The sequence below is a fragment of the Sesamum indicum genome, linkage group LG3 (genome assembly GCF_000512975.1).
Source record: "Sesamum indicum cultivar Zhongzhi No. 13 linkage group LG3, S_indicum_v1.0, whole genome shotgun sequence".
NCBI lineage: Eukaryota > Viridiplantae > Streptophyta > Magnoliopsida > Lamiales > Pedaliaceae > Sesamum > Sesamum indicum.
In genome coordinates this window covers 9,806,669-9,826,853 of record NC_026147.1, presented here as the reverse complement: position 1 = coordinate 9,826,853, position 20,185 = coordinate 9,806,669, and the positions used below count along the sequence as shown (strand labels likewise).

General features: G+C 37.8%; 5 protein-coding genes across 9 annotated transcripts in view; 3 read left to right on the top strand and 2 right to left on the bottom strand.

Annotated features, from left to right (window-relative positions):
• LOC105157922 lies at positions 197-2,157 on the top strand. 2 transcript variants are annotated; one of them, XM_020692398.1, is made up of 2 exons: positions 197-591; positions 1,885-2,157. In XM_020692398.1, exon 1 carries the CDS (start codon positions 293-295, stop codon positions 554-556), a length of 264 nt encoding a protein of 87 aa, XP_020548057.1. In that variant the 5' UTR covers positions 197-292; the 3' UTR covers positions 557-591; positions 1,885-2,157. The 2 variants fall into 2 exon arrangements, with proteins under 2 accessions (XP_020548057.1, XP_011072758.1); XM_011074456.2 differs by having other exon boundaries at positions 199-572.
• LOC105157921 (uncharacterized membrane protein At1g16860) lies at positions 3,505-8,480 on the top strand. Of its 2 annotated transcripts, none has more exons than XM_011074453.2 (5): positions 3,505-3,952; positions 5,837-6,814; positions 7,089-7,244; positions 7,700-7,911; positions 8,005-8,480. In XM_011074453.2, exons 2-5 carry the CDS (start codon positions 5,915-5,917, stop codon positions 8,195-8,197), a joined length of 1,461 nt encoding a protein of 486 aa, XP_011072755.1. In that variant the 5' UTR covers positions 3,505-3,952; positions 5,837-5,914; the 3' UTR covers positions 8,198-8,480. The 2 variants fall into 2 exon arrangements, with proteins under 2 accessions (XP_011072755.1, XP_011072756.1); XM_011074454.2 differs by having other exon boundaries at positions 3,547-3,567.
• On the top strand, positions 8,797-13,940 carry LOC105157920 (kelch repeat-containing protein At3g27220). 2 transcript variants are annotated; one of them, XM_011074452.2, is made up of 8 exons: positions 8,797-8,817; positions 8,932-9,254; positions 9,684-9,869; positions 10,471-10,700; positions 11,677-11,847; positions 12,514-12,619; positions 12,874-13,080; positions 13,622-13,940. In XM_011074452.2, the coding sequence occupies exons 2-8, from the start codon at positions 9,069-9,071 to the stop codon at positions 13,784-13,786; spliced, it is 1,251 nt and encodes a 416-aa protein (XP_011072754.1). In that variant the 5' UTR covers positions 8,797-8,817; positions 8,932-9,068; the 3' UTR covers positions 13,787-13,940. The 2 variants fall into 2 exon arrangements, with proteins under 2 accessions (XP_011072754.1, XP_011072753.1); XM_011074451.2 differs by lacking the exon at positions 8,797-8,817 and having other exon boundaries at positions 8,852-9,254.
• On the bottom strand, positions 14,096-16,701 carry LOC105157919 (F-box/kelch-repeat protein At1g51550). The gene is made up of 2 exons (XM_011074450.2): positions 16,139-16,701; positions 14,096-15,438 (listed from the first exon to the last, which is right to left on the bottom strand). Exons 1-2 carry the CDS (start codon positions 16,536-16,538, stop codon positions 14,468-14,470), a joined length of 1,371 nt encoding a protein of 456 aa, XP_011072752.1. The 5' UTR covers positions 16,539-16,701; the 3' UTR covers positions 14,096-14,467.
• LOC105157918 overlaps positions 17,716-20,185 on the bottom strand; it is a 5,613-nt gene continuing 3,143 nt past the window's right edge. For both annotated transcript variants that reach the window (XM_020692777.1, XM_011074449.2), the window contains exons 4-9: positions 19,728-19,807; positions 19,556-19,633; positions 19,227-19,318; positions 18,558-18,669; positions 18,218-18,343; positions 17,716-18,136 (exon numbers count right to left, since the gene is read on the bottom strand). In XM_020692777.1, the coding sequence (XP_020548436.1) occupies positions 18,020-18,136; positions 18,218-18,343; positions 18,558-18,669; positions 19,227-19,318; positions 19,556-19,633; positions 19,728-19,807 (605 nt within the window). In that variant the 3' untranslated portion in view covers positions 17,716-18,019. The remainder of the gene's footprint in view (positions 18,137-18,217; positions 18,344-18,557; positions 18,670-19,226; positions 19,319-19,555; positions 19,634-19,727; positions 19,808-20,185) is intronic.

Sequence of the window (20,185 nt, the reverse complement as noted above, 5' to 3'; positions counted from 1 at the left end):
TAATATATTTATGAAGTATGGGGCCTAGTTTGTAAATTACCGTTTAGTCAGCTAGGGCTGACCTGGATTGTGTAGGGCCTGTGTGGGCCGAATAGGGGTTTGGCGGCCCAATTTGAGTTTTGGTCACACCTACCAAAGCCCAGGCCTCAATTTATGGTTTTTCAACCGATTTATTAGATTTAAATGGATATAGGTAGGTTAGATTGTAATTTGTAGCGAGCGGAGCACCCAAAAACAGCCAGAGTTAGGGTTCCAGATCTGATTTCATCATCAGGAGCGAAAGAAATCGAAAATGGCGATGAGGACCTTCTACAACGAGATAAAGGGCATGAAGGTGAAGGAATTGCCGGTCTACCTTAAGCCCATGTTCACCATCGATTACCTCAAGAACAGCGTCAAGCGTGGCCTGGATAATTACCATGCCAAGTACATCGAGACCAGCTCCGTTGACCCTCTTTATCACATCTGCTTCGGTGGCATGATCTTCTCCTACCTCGTCGCCCTGCCAGAGGAGCGCCGACACCTCGAGCACCAGCAGCAACACGGCGCTCATTGATCCGTCGTCGTTTCAGGTCCCCCCGACACCTCCTGGTCGTTTTATTTCTTTCCCTTAAATACTAGCTTCTAACTTTGTGATCTACTACGGCCTGGGTTGTGGTGCTATGCATCTGTGGGATAACTTTGATTCTTGTGTCATTTCCTAGGAATTCTGGTATGGACTGGAAATATTTACGTATCTATCTCTATTATGTTAAACTTTTAATGTTTTTCCAGATGAATCATGTATGGTGAGGGTAATGTTGGGATGCCTAGTTTTATATACATGTAATATTGAGGAACTCATTTGGAAGTTTACCTTGTTATTCAACTTTCGCCTTCCCAGGGTTACCATCATATAATGTGCTTAACTTAGAAAAACAAAAACAATACTGACTGATTTCTATGTGGTAGTATTATGAGAATGCTGGAACTTGATATCATAAGACACTATGAATTTGGCAAGTTGCAGAGTAGCTCCGCTTGGCGCCATGGCTTGACTATCTTGGTTATATTCTGAATCTAGTTCTTCCGTGTGATTAGTTCAAGATGAGAGCTGCTGTACAGTAATAAATATTATAAATTATCATCTCAACTGCACTGGTTTCTGTTAATGTTGAAATGTGATGTTGGATTTGTAGAATCACTGATGTACCCAAGGATTGCAGGACGGCAGTAATTGGCTATCTTGTAGATTTTTTTATCAATCCTGTAATCGTTGCTGGTAATTTTACCAAAGGGTTGCAGGATGCAGTGATTGGCTATCTTGTATATTTGGATGAAGCCTGTAATCCTTGCTGGTAGTTTTACTGAAACTACTTCTAAGGTCATATATATCCAACTGATGAAATTCGGTACTTTGGGAAATGAACTATCTGTTAGAGTTGGAGCTATTCAAAAGGATTGCTGATGTTAGGACTTGATTATGTATTGTGTCATTTGGTCTTTTCCTGGCCAGAGTAGTGGAAAATATTGCACTATATATGTAATTGTGTGTTATGATATAAATGTCTTGTGTAAATTAAAGTAATCCTGAATAATTTTCCCTTTTGCCACTGGTCAATGCAAAATTTTGTAGGTAGAAAGTCAAGTTAATAGGCAAATAGACATTTGAGAAATTATAATCCATGTTGTAGGTTTCCTTTATGGGTCGCATGCAAATTATGAGATGGCTAACTGAGAGAGTGGAACTAATCGGAAACATGCAGCTTTGGCACGTTTGAGTGCATGAATGATATTCATTTTGTGGTTCAGTGACTTGCTTGTACTAGTAATCAGAGATGATGCTTGTATTATGCCTAGAGAATCGGCACATTCACCTAACAGCTCTTTACCTTGTGACTGCAGCTTCAACCAAAAGAATGTGCGATTCATGTCATGGGGGAAGCGCTGCAACTTTATTGGTTGTGTTTGTTTCTTTTTACATGTACCTTATTTGATACTGGAGGATATGCGCTGGTACGGGCGAACCACCACCGATGCAAATAAATTTGTTAAAGTTTGATGGTCTATAATTTTACCCTCAGGGTAAAGGATTCGTTTTGAGCTTTTGTTTCTTTAAATCATAATTTTGGAACATTACCTGACTGAAGCAGATGTGGGGAGATTGTGATTGGGAAATTGTGTCGCTTTCAGTTTCAAATGGTCGTGCATGAGGCAGCCACGGCGGTGAATGAATTGGGCTGGAAAAAATATTGAATGTTGAAAACCAACCTTGAATGGGCTGGCCGGCCTTGTCACGTGGTTTCCTTTTACAATTTCTTCTTTGGAACTGAAAAAGCTTCTTATCACTATTTTTATTATTTAATAAGATTGCAAAATTGAGTAAGAAGAGAGTTGGAATATTGTTAATTAAGAAGAGAAAAATGAGGAGAGATGAAAAGCCAAAATGCTTCTGAATTTCAATTACGTACAAGTAGAAAGACATTTATACCACATATGACCGAACCTGCCTGGAGACTCGCTTTTTGCGGTTCGATGATATGAAACGTGAGACTATGATAAAAAAAAAAAAAAAGAAAAAAATCCAAGTAGTAATGAGATTTGAAGTTAAATGAATGTGGTTCAATCAATCATATTTACTTAATCCACCGAAACTAAATTAGATTATACATATACGTATATGGCTACAAGACAAAGTTGGAGTCACCAAAACGAAAAATCTATATTTAATATATTAGAATCAACAGTTAGTTAGAATTAAATACTAGTAGTAGCAGTAGTAGTACATGAAATATTCTTGACCTCTCAATTCAAAGCAAAACTCCTCCTCCTCCTCTTCTCAAAGAAATTTAACACAAATAACCATACAACTGTTTTCATTTTTTATTTACAAACACTGCACCTCAAAATCGACATAGCCTACTCCACTTTTACAAGTTGATGGAATTCTCTATTTAATTATCATGTAACCCAATTCCTTATATATTTGTAATTGCTTAGATATTAAATATTATTATATGATTATATTTTACTGCTATTCGATACGGTAAGTTCATGCTACGTTGGATGCATAAATCTACATGGCCGATTCGATATTTCTCACTAGTTTAAGGCTCAATTAACAATAATCACTATTTATGCTCACTGAATAATAGAATACCATAATTCATTAACCCTACTTGTGTACAATTAGTTAGATGACATATGTATGAAAAATATTCTTTATAGGTTTTATCTTTATGTTGTTTGATCATAAGTTTCAATTCAATTTTATAATGTTGAATGATGATTAAGTTGTTTGTTATTTATTTATTTTTCTGTTAAACATAATAATAGTTTGGAAACATATTAGTCATTTTATTGTACAACACATAAGATAAGAGGCAAAAAACCAAGTACTAGAAGGGGAAAGAAATAGTGTCATTCGTGAGGGCCAAATGTAAATTCGAGAAAATAGGAGGGACTTAAATTGCAAGCTAGAAAAGAAAAGAAGATGAAATAAAATGTAAAAAGAAAAACTAAAAAGCACAGTGAAAGAGTGAAGAAAGAGCAGCCAGAGTATGGTGGTGGTATGCCCATGGTGAGAAGGTGGGAGGGGTGTGTGTGTTGTGTGCTTCGGCCTTTTGAATTCTCTCTCCAGAAATTAATTACTTTTAGCACTAGTATAAATTATGGTTGTTGTCATTCACTACAACCAATACCATCATCATATCAGTAGAAAATCTGGTATTTATTTTCTCCTGTAATCTGTGCTTGGATGTTAGACAGACAACCCACCAGTCGTTGCGGCTCTCTCAAGTCTCAAGACTCAATTTTTAAGCATTTTAGAGAGAGAAAGAAGTAGAAATTTTGATGGTTTGGTGATGGGATCGCACCACAATCCCAAGTAACAACGACCCTCTTTTTATCATTCACATATGCGTATCATATAGCAGTACATGTTCCCCAATCTCCTCCTCCTCGTCATCTTCAGGTACTGCTACTTTCATATTCGGCGTCCAAGAAAGATTTCTTGTTTTTTTTTTTTTTTTCCTTCTAAATTTTCATTTAATGTGTTTGGCAAGAAAGTATTTGACAGGATTTGCATTTTTACTTCTTTTTTTGGTGCTTGACATGAATAAAGTTGCAAGCATATTTTTATATTTGATGGGATTTTACAAGAAGATTTCCGGCACCAAAATTTAATCCATAGTAATTTCTTTTCTTTCAAATCCAAATCTAAACATAGTTTAAGTTATGCTCTTAAATGGATTTTTCATTTTTATATATGCCTACCTTGTTTATTTGCTTGAAATTTTGAAGTGGATATGTGAGTGTTAATCGGGTTTCAACCATAAATATGTGTTGCTCCGTGGGACTGGTCAAGCAAATCACTCTATTCTTTGTGCAGCTAAAAAATGAAATCTTATGTTTCATTCATTTTTCTTAGATTCTTGATTTCGAGAAATAGAAAGAAAAGAAAATTGTATGCAGTTAATTTCACTTTTAGCAAAGAATCGACTGATTTCTTGCGAGGATTTGGTTTTTGTGAGGCTTTGTTTTTATTTTGTTGTTCATGTAGGCTATTCTGAATTTGTGTGTTGGAAAATTTCACTTCTGCTTCCCTTCCTTGTTTTCCTCCGTTTCTTCAGTTTTTGTCCTTACTGTATCTCTCAGAAAAACTGAAAATTGAGTTTTATAAAAAATAGGTTGTTGTTTTCTGCACCTCCTAATCACTTGCACATGTGCAGCTGACGAAGATTTGTTGGTTGTATTAATTGATTCACTGTCAGTTTTTTGGAAGATTCTGCTTTATTATGAAATTATGGCAACCAGTTTTTGGTTACATCTTCCTTTGCTTGCTATTTCTCAGAAATTTTGATCAACTATCACAAAGGTCTGGTTCTTAAGTCTGTTTCTTGACTTTTCTTGTGGTTTCAAAGGATTCAGTTGATGCTGCTTCATCTTTGCTATTCTCTCAGTCGCTCTTGTCATGCAGTAAAGTATTAGGGTTCACTCGTTCCGTGTTGTTAATGTTAAGCAACTTGTCCTGTTAATTTATAGACAGGTCTTTTATCATATAAATGGATGCAAAGTCACACACACACTCTCTCTCTCTCTGGCTTTGCCCTGTGTATAGTCTGTGCATCACCACTTATTTCCTATAATTTCTTAATTTCTAGAGTCCAGACCCAGAAATTTCTATGTTAAATGCTTTAAATAGATTGTTTTCATGCATTTGAAAATGTCAGTTTAATTTCTCCTTTTGTTTTGCATTTGTGGCTGCCCTAAACTCGTCGCTGTCCTGCTAAAGAAAATAGTTGAAAATAATCATCAAGTTGTTTGAAGTGTAGACTAGAATGTGCTCCTGATAATAATAATCTGAAAAATTGAATTTATTTGAGTAGTCAGTTAATATTTTGTATGCCGTTAACTTGTAGTAATGCTCCAGATATTGGAAGTGAGAGATCTTGTTGTGTATTACTGAAACTTGTATTTCCTGCATGGAGTTTCGACACCTTGTTTGACGTTTCTCTTTCTTCCACGTGTTTATACTTTTGCCGCACGCGAAAGAATTGGAAAAGGATAGGGAATTTATTGACGGGTAACAGTTAACTCACAGTTGGATTGCCCTTGACTTCATTTGTTAAAGTGTGTTACTATCTTTCCATTTTTGTTTTTCCGTTTGTATATATCGGGCAATAGAATCTCAATGCTGCATCCCTAACTGTATAGTGTATATTATTCTCTGCTCCAACCTTTATCATCTAAGCAAAGGAAAACAGCTGTTTCGTAACATGCTAAATCTATATGAAATTCGTCTTTGATTTCTTCCTTAATTAACTTTTATTTGATTGAGTTTATTTCTTTTGTGCAGAGGCCTAAAGTGTCACTGATATAATTGCCGCTGCATCCACTCCGTTTGCTGCTACACTTACTGCATAAGGAAAACCTGATGGGTTCTAGATTCCCCTCTCATCAGCTTAGCAATGGGCTCTATGTATCAGGCCGTCCAGAGCAGCCGAAAGAAAGAACACCAACCATGAGCTCCGTGGCCATGCCCTATACTGGTGGAGACATCAAGAGGTCTGGTGAGCTTGGAAAAATGTTTGACATTCCCCTTGATGGCTCGAAATCTAGGAAATCTGGACCTATTGCAGGTTCTACTTCAAGATCTGGGTCCTTTGCTGGAGCTGCTTCACATTCCGGACCTATAAACCCTAATGCTGCAGCCAGGTCAAGCTACTCTACCTCAGGACCTGTATCATCCATGGGGGTGGCCGGTTCTGCTTCCATGAAAAAATCCAATTCTGGGCCACTGAATAAACATGGGGAGCCTATCAAAAGGTCTTCTGGCCCTCAATCTGGGGGTGTAACACCAGTAACCCGCCAAAACTCAGGTCCTATTGCCCCAGTTCTTCCGACAACAGGTCTCATTACATCTGGACCAATCTCATCTGGTCCACTGAATTCATCTGGGGTTCCAAGAAAGGTTTCTGGGCCATTGGACTCAAGTGGACCAATCAAAGCACATAGTTCCTCAGTTAGTAACAACCAGGCTGTGACTACCCTTGGTCAAGATGATGAGTATTCCTTTAAAAGGAACCTTCCTAAACCTATCTTATGGGCAGTTATTCTGCTTTTTGTGATGGGCTTCATTGCTGGGGGTTTTATTCTTGGAGCAGTTCATAATGCTGTTCTCCTTGTTGTTGTTATTGTGTTGTTCTGCTTTGTTGCTGCTCTATTCATGTGGAATTCTTGTTGGGGAAGAAAAGCTGTCATTGGATACATTGCGCGTTACCCTGATTCTGAACTAAGAACTGCAAAAAATGGTCAATACGTCAAGGTCTCCGGGGTATGTGACTTTATAAGTGTGACCATGTTATTTATAATATTATTATTCTCGACAGATTGTGGCCTTTTAACTACTGATTTGAATGATCACCCTTTATCCAAACCTGAATGCTTAGGATCATGTCCAAATGTTGTGGTTGGGCTAGCTTATTTTTATTATTTGTTTCTATTAATGCATCATTCTTCCCAGATAAGCGAAGACCTATATTTTTATTATGCAGTATTAGTGATCACTTATTTTGTGTTCTTACTCAATGTTTTATTATATTGGGAAGGTGGTCACCTGTGGAAATGTTCCCCTCAAGTCATCGTTCCAAAAGGTTCCTAGATGCGTGTACACTTCTACAAGTTTGTATGAGTATAGGGGATGGAATTCCAAGGCTGCAAATCCTACCCATCGTCGTTTCACATGGGGGCTTAGATCTTCAGAGGTATGATGCTGTATTTGGTTACTTTTGCAGTCCATTCCTGAAATTTCTAGTCCTCAGCAGACTATGACTAAAATTTGTTGCTGACCGAGCATTTGCTATCTATCATCCTCCATTCCTTTTTACTCTATACAAGAAAGAAAGATAATTTGAAATACATTTACCCTCATCCACTTTTTTCACCTATAATCTTGTATTGGCAAAGTGAGGAAGAAGAGATGATGTGGAGACCTGTACTTTGTTTGAATATCCCACAAAATACTTGAGATTTATTTGACTGTATTGCCTTTACATTTCATCTCTTTTATATTTTTCCTTTAGCTTGGTTTGAGCAGTTCAAGTGCTGATTCAAGTGCGGTATACCTAATAGTTAAACTAGATAGAGGTGCTGCTGGCATTGATGATTCATTTTGTAGCTACAGTAGTTAACTGGAATTCTTGGCCCATAATCGATGCAGAAGCATGCTGTCGACTTCTACATCTCTGACTTCCAGTCTGGGTTGAGAGCATTGGTTAAAGCTGGGTATGGTGCGCGGGTGACTCCTTATGTGGATGATAGTATTGCCGTTGATGTAGATCCGCTAAACAAAGATTGCTCTCCAGAATTCATCAGGTGGTTAGGAGAGAGGAATCTGTCGAGTGATGATCGTGTAATGCGACTAAAAGAAGGGTAAAGACTATATATAGTGGATGATTTTGAAATGAGCTTAAAAGTGTGGAATGGGAGTGAGTTTTGTTGACTTGATTATTGTGGTTGTGGTAGGTATATAAAGGAAGGAAGCACAGTAAGCGTGATGGGTGTGGTTCAGAGGAACGAGAACGTGCTGATGATAGTAGCTCCTTCAGAGGGGGTGACAACAGGATGCCAATGGAGCAAATGCATATTTCCTGCTACGTTTGAGGGGATAGTGTTGAGGTGTGAGGACGCAAGAAAGGGGGATGTTATACCAGTGTAGTAGTTAGTAGCCTCGCGCACTCTTCTCTATCTGTAGAGCACTAAGAGGAGTAGTAACAGCAGCAGCCTATATGCTGATGTCTTATATATACTAATAGATACAAGTTTGTTGTGAGTGTGGTATGGACAATTATATAGCATAAGAGTTGCAACTTAGTACTTGGTTTGTTTTGTTGTATTATTTCTGTATGTATAGTCTTTTGTGTCTTTGGTTGGTGAAAGCTTTGTAATGAAATGGTAAAACTATTATTAACTGTAACAGTAGAAACTCTCTTATTACATCTTCTATAGTAATTAGCTTATTATTTTATTAATTAATGTGGGATAAATTTATGAATTAAGAAAAGGTTGTTGAGTTTTCATGTTTTGTGAGTTACCCTATTCCGATTTATTTATATTACAAACACTCATCTCTATTATTTTTTCTCTTTACATGTGAAAATCCAAAAAGAAACAGAAATGAGAGAGGCCCGAATCCAGCTATTACCAAAGGTAGAGGCCCAACAGAGATGAGATTACAGAGAGAGCCCAAAAGAGATGAGATTCAAGAGAGTGAGAGAGAGAGATCCTGCTTCCTGCAGCTGCAACCATCATCCAAGCAAGAAGGCGACTCTGTTTCGGGTACATACATACAATACAATATTAGTCCAATCTACAGGGAAAAAGTAAAACCCCCCAAATCACAAACAACATTTTTCTCATTTTCTTTGCTATTTTATTATTCATTCTCTGCAGCAACGGTATCAGCCAATCCATTACTCATCGCTCTCTCTCTCTCCCTCCGCTCCCTTGTCTTTCTCTCCAAGACGTAACCCCTTTCGCATCAAATTAACTATTTTGAGGGAGATTGAGTGATGAACGAATGTTGAGTGATGATGGGAAGAACAGCTTTGGGGAAGCATAAAACCTCCAAGTTTGTCTTGGCATTGCTGGTGCTTTTAGGCCTCTTTCTCATTGCAGATCTGCTCTGGGCTTCCTCTTCTTCTTCTTCCTCCACTTGGGTACTGCAAAAATCCAACAATATCATCCTCCCCAACCCTCTTCCCACGCCGAATAAGGTCTGTCAATCACTCAATTCCCTTGCTTCACTGTCATTCCCCACACCTCTCATTTGCTTATAATACGTGCTGGAGCTGCTCTGATCCCTGAAATTAATGCTTTTTCTCATCATTGTTAACTAGTCAAAATCTACTTGTGTTTAATCTTAAAAATTTTCTTTTTCGCTGTCAAATAGATTATTTCTTTTTTTCTAATTTTTAAATAAGTGGTCATCAAAATTTCGTTTCTTGGGTAAATGCATCCTAAACGATGAAGCTATTGGAGCATGACAATATCTCTCTAGTATCTCCTTTCTAATTCAGATCTCATTATTTGGGGAATTGAGCAGTGCTTTCATCTGTTTGGTAGCTTGATATGGGTGAATGCCTTCTTCATCTTCTCATTCTGCAAACTCAAATATGAGAATATCTTCGCCCTCTTTCTGACAGGATCAACTCAAGCAAGATAAGAAGGATATCTCTGGAAGGGTCTTATCAGCAACCTTTGCTGATTTGCCAGCTCCTGAGTTGAAATGGGAGAAGATGGCAACTGCACCAGTGCCACGGCTTGACGGTGCAGCAATACAAATAAAAAATCTTCTTTATGTATTTGCTGGATACGGGACCATTGACTATGTGAGGATTTTAACACTGTTCTGTTGTGCTGTGCATATTTGCTGCTTGACTTGTTTGCATTTTAAATATTACTTAAAAGTCTTTCCCATGTTTCCTCCGGTTTTACTTTAGAAAATCTGGCATTTGTGCACAATATAATGACTAATAATAATGACTATGTAAACTGCCTGACCCTAGAATGTGGAACAAATGGAGAAATGAGAAATTATTAGATTTCTGTGGAAGGAAGTTTGTGTACTTACCGTTGTTCCATTATCTCATTTTGTGACTTGAATTAAAGATACCTGGGATTGAAGATATTCATTGCAAAAAGAAGTTTGTATTGATCAGATTGATGTCCGGCGGATAACTATATTAATGAGTTTGTTAGCTCTTCTTATCTTTAAAATAACATGATGGAATAATGAGATGCCATGCAAGCATCCGTCCAACGTGCTATAGTGCTATGGTTATGGATCTGATATACCACCTGGAAGTACTATTATTTGAAAAAGGTTTCATTTTGTGCTTATCTTGAAGTTCCTTTCATATCTTCCCATGAGTGTGTGTTTGTGTGTGTGAGCAAAAGGTAATTGACCTTGATTGATGTGTTTTCTTTAAGGTGCATTCTCATGTTGATATATACAATTTCACTGATAACACATGGGGGGGGAGGTTCGACATGCCAAAAGAAATGGCGCATTCGCATTTAGGCATGGTAACTGATGGAAGATACATTTATGTGGTTACCGGACAATATGGTCCTCAATGTAGAGGGCCTACAGCACACACATTCGTATTGGACACAGAGACAAAGCAGTGGCGGAGCATGCCACCTTTACCAGTCCCAAGGTATGAAACCTGTTAGTCTTTGTAGATTCTGGTATCTGCTGGTTGTCTTTAGTGAATTCTTCTGTTTGTTTTACTACTATGATAAACCATTGGCTCTTCAGATATCCATATGTTTGGTTAGTTTAATGCTGGAATCGGTATGTTTGCTTTGTTTTGGCCTTTCTGTCTTCTCATGGTATAGGTTTCTGATACATAAATGAATTAATAATTTTATCTAAAGCATTTTTTCTAGCGTTTCATGAGTGATTGCCAAGAAACAATTTGTATTTCTGTCTTGCTTTTCTAATATTGATCTTGAAGAGGTTACATAAAGGAAAGTTACTGTATACATGAACGTACCATCTGTTTCATCAGAAATTGGTAATAGCATGCTACTGAACGAGTTGTGTTGCTTTTAAGCAAGAATGCAGCTTCAACAGATTTAAGTTAATGATTTCTTCATCCATCATCTGTAGATCAGACAAACTGGACTTTAGTGTGCATGTGTTTGCTGTTGATACATTTGCCCATCTCAGATATTGATGGGATTTTCAGGTGCAACTAGGTTTGCAGGATAATTTGGGTTTGCTTTCTGTTATCTGCTCTTTGTTCAATATGTTATGGAATTAGCCAATTAGGTCATCTCTGATATTGCTACATACATTACAAACCCCTTACATATATAATGTCCTGATAACCTTTTTACACTGAAGGAAACTGAATTAATTGAAGGTATACAGCCTCTTTTATTTGTTGAACTTGCTACTATTGTATTGTTTATATAGAGTCCAGTGAGTTTCCCATTCCAGAGTAGCTTCTTAAACTATTTCAGATTACTGGTGATTGTAGGTTTCTTGTAAATATAATAGCATGATTATCTATTGATAAGTGTTTTGTGTATTCCAATTTAGGAATACAACTGGTCTGTTTCAGACATCAGGAATGTTGCTATATTATAAGCACACTTCAATAAAACTTATTGACATGATCCTTTCAGGTATGCACCTGCTACCCAACTTTGGAGAGGACGACTCCATGTGATGGCTGGTAGCAAAGAGAACAGACATACACCTGCACTAGAGCATTGGAGCATTGCTGTAAAAGATGGTAAAGTTTTAGAAAAAGAATGGCGAAATGAAATTCCCATTCCTCGCGGTGGGCCTCACAGGTATTCAGATTTCTTTCTAACATTTAATTGAATTACATATAGTGATCAATATTTGCTCTTATCAGAATCTTACACCTGTTTATGGGATTGCCTATAAATTGAACCCACATAATGAGTTTAATATTGATAACCTAATGATTGTGTGTCTGGTCTCCAACAATTTAAATGATCATGTTCTTTCCAGTTATGGATTCGAGTTTATGGTCTATAATCTTGTGCAGATTTCAGCATTTAAATATCTGATCTGACCAGCTGCACCTGTCACCCCAACTGATTAATTTCTCTAATTTTTTAGGCAAATATAATCTTAATCTACATTAAAAACACACATTGAGTCCAAATAATGCTGTTAGCTGTTCTTTTTTCTTTTTTTCCTCCCAAGTTCCTGCACCAAACAGTCGAACATTCAGATGTCTATAAACATGAGTTTTTGTTGCGAGGAAAAACTTTCCTACAATCTGAATCAATATATGAGCTATTAGTTGTGAAGATGTCATTTATCATTTTACCCCTTAACGTCACATCAAAACCACTTTGTTCTAGCCAATGTGAGGAAACTTTTTGGGTAAAGTATTTTTCTAAATCTGAATCACTCTAGTGACCTCCAGTTTAAAGATTTTGCTTATTTAGCATGGTTTATCATTTACTGCAGATTGTTCCTTGTAGGGCTTGTGTTGTGTTCAATGATCGTTTGTATGTTATTGGTGGTCAAGAGGGTGATTTCATGGCTAAACCTGGATCTCCAATTTTCAAATGCTCTCGCCGGAATGAGGTAAGTTCCAGATTTGTATGATAAAGCAAGCAGTTGTGTGTTGCTAGATAGATCAGAATACTGATGCCAAGAGAGATTCTAGGGTTGACAAACTTTTGAGGGTAGACCAACTCACATCCCCATCCTCACCCAAAAGAAGTCTAACTCCCTTGATTTAGAGTTAAAGATTGTCTAGAGATTTTCACAAATAAAAAACATGTCACTTTGTTTGGTAAATGCTGAGCCATTTGATTGTAAACTTATGCTTTCGGCAGGTTGTATTTGCTGATGTGTACATGCTAGATGATGATATGAAGTGGAAAGTGCTACCTCCTATGCCAAAGGCGGATTCTCATATTGAGTTTGCTTGGGCAATTGTTAATAGTTCTATCATCATCGCTGGGGGTACCACAGAGAAGCATCCTGTAACTAAAAAGATGATATTAGTTGGAGAAATTTTCCAGTTTGACTTCAATACCCTGGTATTCTTCTAAACAATTCAAACATATTTTGGTTTTCCTATCTTATTTCTTTTCTTCATTTTGTCACAAAGTTTTATAACTTTGAGGTCCATGATCCTTAACTAGTCATGAAATGGCATTGAAATTTTTACTTTGACATGACCTAGTATGTGTTATGTGGCAGGATTCGGTGGCAGAATTAGCAGTTACCTGGCTAAGTTTTGCCATATAGGAATAGACCTCATTAATCTAGGCTCCATCTCTTGAAATAATATCTGAATATCTGATCCTTGGATTATTGGTTTACTCTTTGATATCGACTCCATTTTCTTGGAACAAGACTGGTAGCCGGAGTAATCTTGTTTCCTGAAAATCTGTAATCAACGGGTCTTTGTCCTAACAGAAACAGTTTTATGCTTTATTTGCCTTGTGTGAAAGTCATTTAATTGCATGCATTCTATATTCGCTCAGTAGTAGGATTACATACTGTAGCACTCAAGTGACCAGGCTCCCCAATTTATGAATTTCTTTCTTTTTTTTTTCTTAATTTGAAATATAACAGAAATGGTCAGTGATTGGGAAGCTCCCATATCGTGTCAAAACCACTCTTGTTGGCTTTTGGGATGGAATGTTTTATTTTACATCAGGGCAAAGAGACAGAGGACCTGATGATCCAGCACCCAAAAAGGTCATTGGAGAGATGTGGAGAACAAAGATAGCATTATGAGCAATTTTTTTGTAGCTGCTTGGTAGATAATGTGCCGATGTAACAAACAGTATACTACATTCAATCCAATGGTAATTTTTTTATTTTTATTCTTCTATTTTTAATGTCTGCACCGAATATCTGTATGTGGAATATAATTATTTTTTTGCTGCTTTATCATTCTTCCTTTCTAGTTTCTATTTTGTGGAATGCAGAATACAGAATTCTCTCTTTCATGTTTGCATGTGTAAATCCCGAGACATCACCGAACCGAGCGAAATTCTCTCACCTCCAGAACCGTCATGCTATTTATGGGGTAATGTTAGCAGAGACTACAAAATAAATGGCTTTTTGACTTTGCAATATGCAGAACTACTAATGATATAAGCTAAACTATTGACATCAGATGTGCGCCTAAGGAGCCTAATTTAAACACACCTTAAGACAACAAGAACTAGGATCATAAACTGCATCATAATAAGAGGTTTGCCCGGGGATACTAATCACATCACTCGGCCACAAACAGGAACACACTTGATGTTTTTTCTTGCTATGTCTCTGAGCAGCTTCTGTCTTAAGACGATGGCATTTTCTGTAAAGATTTTACCGGCAATTGCAGCAATATTCTGGTCATACTTTATCAGTAACTAGAAAGTACATACAAGCTCAGAATTCATGCCGTCTGTGATCTGAGATACACCTCTAAGACTGCAGCACAAGCTCCAAGATGAAACTTTCTCCATCAAATCTTAAGCCAGATGGATCAGCAGGCTGGACTAGCCCATCTACCATTCCACCATAAACATACAAGTAGCAGCCTGAATCATCAACACAAGCTCCATGAAATGATCGACAATTAGGTTTCTCCCCCTTGGCCTCAAGCCTTCTCCACATTTTTCTGAATCCTCTGTTTCGATGTAGATTTCTAGGCTCTATTGCAACAGAAGTGATTGAACTGATGTCCAGAACCCAAAAATCATCCTTCCTATGCCTGTTTGAGTCTTCGCCTCCATAAATAAGCAGTCGACGTCCTATTATAAGGTTGGCTGAGTGGCCTACTCGTGGGAGGGAAAATCCTTGAGGTATGCTATGCAACTCAAACAGCAGTTGTCCCCATCTCCAATTTCCTTCAGATGCATCAAGAAGCCATACATCATTTAGCACATCATAACCGATACCCCTCCCTCCAAATAAGATCGTTTGTGCCCCCCCAATATGAGTTAAGGTGTGTCCCGAACGGGATGGAGGACATGGTTGAGTCACAATTTCTTTCCATGTCCCAATAGACAAATCGTTGGAAAGATCAAGAACCCATGTGTCACCTAGTCTCACGCCAGATGGTCCAATGCCTCCATGGATAAGCATCTTTTTATTATCAATGCAACATCCAGCATGAGCACCCCGTGGTGGTGGTGCAATTGAACCAACATCAAGAAGCCGCCAGGACAATGTAATGCCCCGTCTTCCATGAATAGTTACTTGTCCAATCCATGTGTCATTTTTGCGGACTCCATGGTCATTGATCCCTCCAAAGAGGACAATGTAATCACCAATTACAACGCAACAATGGCCAAATCTCCCACTTGGAATGCCTGAATTAGTCTTTTTCCACTTTAATGTTCTCCTGAAATCGTTTCCTATGTACGCCACCCATGTGTCATCAAGGTGCCTGCCTGAAGAAGCCAAACGGAGAAACTTTCTTAGGTTGTTACAGTCAGTAAACACTAGGGCACTTAAAGTTATGCTTCCACAAGTTTGAAGATATGTGCATTCAGAAAGATTAGTTGTGGTTCATTTCTTGGGAAGTCAAGTGCATGCTTTCGAGTAAATACATGTTTTCCTATCAGAGAGTCTACTTGTATCAAATGATGAAAGCTTAAAAGAATGCCGTTTAAAACTTTGATACAATCTGAACCTCTTCATGTTGATCATAACATCATGCTGCATAGAGACAGAGAAGCAGCAAGCACAACCAACATCAAGTTAACGAGATTAGTAAAGGAAATTGACATTCCTACATTCATTAGAAGAAACCAGAAGCCTTTTTTTGCTTTTGTGTTTCTTTTCAGCACGACTTGGACTTGGACTTCAATTATGCTCATACTAGATTAAGCAGAAAGTGGCCCTATAACTGCTAATAGCAAGCATGACAACTACTACTCTAGAGCAACCAATCTTGACACTTGAAGTACCGCGATTTGTACAACAACAACAGTTAATACGAGGATCGGTGAAAGAACAAAAGACAGGGAGGCAATGATATTTGCAGTTCATAATTATGCAACCAATCACATCCACAAACAGTTAATCCAAGAATCATAAACCAAAATTGAAGAAGCATGAAAAGATGGCAATAAAAGAGATGTGGCTAACCTCCCTCACATCCCCCACCGAAGAGAACCAAGCATCCAGACACTAAATTGAGTGAATGAGAAGCTCTGGGGCTGGGGAGCATCTCATCACCATCTGGGATCTCAGCCAAGAGTCTATGGCAAAACACAGAGTCCAACTGGTAAACCTGCTGGTATAACTTCTTCCAGGGATGATTAGAGACCTTGAGGGCGTCAACTGGGGTTTGTCCCCAGTCCCTCCTGCAGATAGATTCCCAGAGAGAATCTGAATAAGCCAAAGACTTCAACTTTTTACATGTCATAGCAAAACATAGGATGGATTCAATGGGTAAGAGAAGCAAGATTGAAAATAGATGGTCTTGGGGGATTCTTGTTATTGGTGATGATCCATTATTGCTGCTGCTGCTGCTGCTCTCAGCCATGGGACAAAATCTCTGTTGTTTTGTGCTGAGTGCTTTGTATTATTACATTGCTGATTTCTTTTGGTTTCTCCCATATTTTCTTCTTTTTTTTTTTCTTCTCACTGCTGCTGTTTTTACAGCTGGTGCTTTGTCTGTAGTGTAAGGCAAGACAAGTCCAGGAGGAAAATTCTTATATAATGCTTTGACTCTTTTAGGAAGAAATTGTTTAACATGTCAGCATCACACCATAATCTTTAATCAATGTGGTCATAATTATTACCCCACTACTACTAAAGACGTCGAGTTGTTGACATTAATGGAATTCCTTCTTGTGCATACATTACCTAATAACATGGCCTTGAAAGAGGAAATGAGTAGTATAACATTGATGGGCGTAGGGTTGGAAAGGAAATAAAAGCATCCAATGAGGTTTTGTCAATATTATCACAACTGGGGGCTCGTCTCGTGACTCTACGCAGGCCAAGATGATCCCATCTGCTCTCTTTTTATGTAGACAGAGAGAGTAGCTGCATTTGGTATGGGTTGGGGCATTCTTCTGTTTCTGGGCTCCTTTCGACTCAGTCCACCACTTTCCTTGTACACGCCTGCCTTCCAATTGTCAAATGCTACATATCATTTAACTTGATCAAATTCATGCTCCATTTAAGAGAATAGATTTAGTTATCAGTCTTCAAATCAATTTCTTTTCTCGTCAAATTCTTGCAGGATTATTCTCGATTAGCAAGTACACTTGGTGAAAGACGCACTTTTCTAATCCAATTTACCGCTTACTATTATTGAATTCCATCACATCCAAAGACTGCGACTCAGAAAATAATGCCTATACTATTTGCAAAACTTACACTTGGGAATGGAATTGACATTTCAAACCTGAATCCACACAGCGCACTCTGAATTATTGGAAGTTGAAACAACTAATTATCAACTTGTAAAAACACAAATCTCACTTTTTCTTTCCCTTTGATAATTATAAACACGAATCTCATCAACAATAACAAATCAACTGCTTCCACGTCTGTCTCTGCCGACGACAGATTCAAGAAACATCCCTAGCAGAACTTGCATGCGCCGTCTTCCATTCATAAATATAAACTTCATATAATCTAGAAAATCTGTGCACTGTCACAATCTGACCAAAGGAAAACAAGACATGTCAATGGTTCAAAAACAACCCCAATCATCAAACTATTACTACTCTTACATACTTAAGGCAATGAGCCTCCAGTCCTCAAATATTCAAAAATCAGTACATCTGCCACATCTATTAATCATCATAAGATACTCAGGCCGCAAATTATAAGGACAATTAGCTCCAGTATTCATTAAGACTTGAGAACTGCAAGAAAAGTTTGATTATGCTGCTCTAAAGCATTTGTCTACAACCTTATTACGTTCATGCATAACTTACAACTCAACTTCCGTTTGCTCCCATAATTTCAATGGCAAAATAAAATTACACAATGAAACAAAGCAAGCACATTTCACTTTTGTAAATTGTGCACTCGACCTCTATCTAACAGTTTCCAAAGTGCTTTCTTTGCTTCCTCCACCGTTTCAACACTGAGCCCTTCCTCAAATGAAATCCTCTGAACATTAAACTGCAAACCACAAACTAAACTGAAAAACTGGCTCAAAACACATAACAAAAGCAGAATGGTACATTGGGCAAGATAGAAAACCTGGGCGCCTTGCCGGACGCGGATATCAACTCCCCTGCTATCTATCGATATAAGAGCAGCATCATCTACCTCAGCTTCTTTGGACAAAAGCTCCCTCAGAGGCTTTGAGAATGTTGCATTTAGTTCCTATAGAAGTAGAGTAGAAAATTCAATACATCTCAGAATAACTAAAGATGAAAGTTTATCCAAAACAATAGAATTCAGAAAAACTCGTAATGAGACAAAACATCAAATGCCATTAACACAACAGTATTTGACCATTACAGATTGCATACTACTTCACTTTCCAGAATATCTTGTAAGAGAGAGCATAAGAACAAGGTTACTGCAGAATACAAACCTTTAGATTCTGTTCACCCCCATCAACAGCAATTTTATCTGGTTGCAGAGCTTCATATTCTTTAACATCAACCCAAGCAACAGTCCCAAATCCTCCAATAAAGTATATATCACTGCCATGAAAGATTAAACTCCTTTTAATTTCTTGAAAAATAATTGCTGCTCGTCTCAGCAGTTTGCAAACCACCAATCAAAGTTGGATTAGTTTTTGAAATGCTTATGTTACAAACAAATGCATTACTATAAAAGCATTTAATTTGAACTTGGAGGCAACAAACAGTATGCAAGATTTTGCAATCATTCCTTTCTGTCGTGCAATTTATGCAAAATTCAATCACGGGCTAGTCGATTAGGATATCTGATATCCAATAATGTTCTGACCAGTTTTAGAGCAAGGAAATTGAAGATTATTCTAGGAGAATAAGTAAATTTGAGCCACCAAGACTGATCAACCAGTGTAGAGCAGCTTCTATACTATATCTGTTTCTAGATACCTGCTACTTCCATTCATCTGTGCTGAACATGTACATGTAGATGACACATTCTCAAGCATCCTAGTTTGTGGTGCTATCAAGATGACAAATATTATAAATTGGAGGTGGCCTGGACTCACAAAGATAAACTATTTCCTGGACTCACAGAGATAAACTATGTTACAGAAACAACCAACCTTATGTTTTGCATCCGGAAGTAGTAGAAATTCCCCCACTGCTGGGAAGGTCCTTGTTGGTGCTTTGCTATGTACTGTTTATGAGCCCATTCCTGGTATGCAAAGAGACATAACAATCATCATTAAACATACAAAATCTGAGACTCCAAACGCATGGTTGTCTGAACTCAGGAGTCAGGAGCTAAACCAATCTTGATTCAGTATTAATCATCAAAGTTTCTAGCTAAACATGTTTGCTCATGGACCAAAAAATGCATTTCATTGGCAGATAGATGAAATCTATTAGATAATATTACAAATTCACAGCACCAGTTGAAGAAGGCAGTTACCTGCTGGTCTTCTGGAAGCGGGTATACATCACCGAATATCGTCACCCGTGCATTTGACAAGCCACTCCATCCAGGAATCTAGTGAACCTCCAGATCTTTATAATCCATAAATGAAGAACTGCAGAAATAAACTGCGACAACAAAAAGGAAATAATTTGTAGAACCTGCTAACCTGTACAACTAGTGTGCATCTTGGATCAGCTAACAAGTTCCGAGTGTGTATAGCCAATGGTGAGAATGAAAATATTGGATCTGCAATGGAAAATGTTATAACAATACTCCAAGTGCCCCATACTGAATATTGGTTTATTTACACAGTGGTAAGGCAAATTTTCAAGTGGTAAAGTACTACAATCCTTTGCACTTTTCATGGTTCATGTTGCTTAGTGCTTAGCTAAAATATGATTCTTCTAAGAGACCATCTCTCACTGGATGTCATCTAAAAGAAATGAAGCATTCACAAGATTGCAAAATTATTCTGGAGAGCAGAGCACAGCATGCGTATGAGTGACTGGTGGCTTTCTGGATAGAAATAAGGTCCAAATAATTAGATCACTGTAAACATCAAGCACATAAACCTTCTCAAATCTCTGTGCACTTGTTTTCTTCAGCAGCAGATTTAAAAACTTC

Excerpts from the sequence above, each read along its gene's own strand:
- LOC105157922 (XM_020692398.1), top strand. The coding sequence starts at position 293 with ATGGCGATGAGGACCTTCTACAACGAGATAAAGGGCATGAAGGTGAAG.
- LOC105157919 (XM_011074450.2), bottom strand. The coding sequence starts at position 16,538 with ATGGCTGAGAGCAGCAGCAGCAGCAGCAATAATGGATCATCACCAATA. Across the intron at positions 15,439-16,138 it reads CGGTGGGGGATGTGAGGGAG|GCAGGCACCTTGATGACACA; the intron begins GTTAGCCACATC and ends TGGCTTCTTCAG.
- LOC105157920 (XM_011074452.2), top strand. The coding sequence starts at position 9,069 with ATGATGGGAAGAACAGCTTTGGGGAAGCATAAAACCTCCAAGTTTGTC. Across the intron at positions 9,870-10,470 it reads GATACGGGACCATTGACTAT|GTGCATTCTCATGTTGATAT; the intron begins GTGAGGATTTTA and ends GTTTTCTTTAAG. Across the intron at positions 10,701-11,676 it reads CCACCTTTACCAGTCCCAAG|GTATGCACCTGCTACCCAAC; the intron begins GTATGAAACCTG and ends TGATCCTTTCAG.
- LOC105157921 (XM_011074453.2), top strand. The coding sequence starts at position 5,915 with ATGGGTTCTAGATTCCCCTCTCATCAGCTTAGCAATGGGCTCTATGTA. Across the intron at positions 6,815-7,088 it reads AATACGTCAAGGTCTCCGGG|GTGGTCACCTGTGGAAATGT; the intron begins GTATGTGACTTT and ends TATATTGGGAAG. Across the intron at positions 7,912-8,004 it reads GTAATGCGACTAAAAGAAGG|GTATATAAAGGAAGGAAGCA; the intron begins GTAAAGACTATA and ends TGGTTGTGGTAG.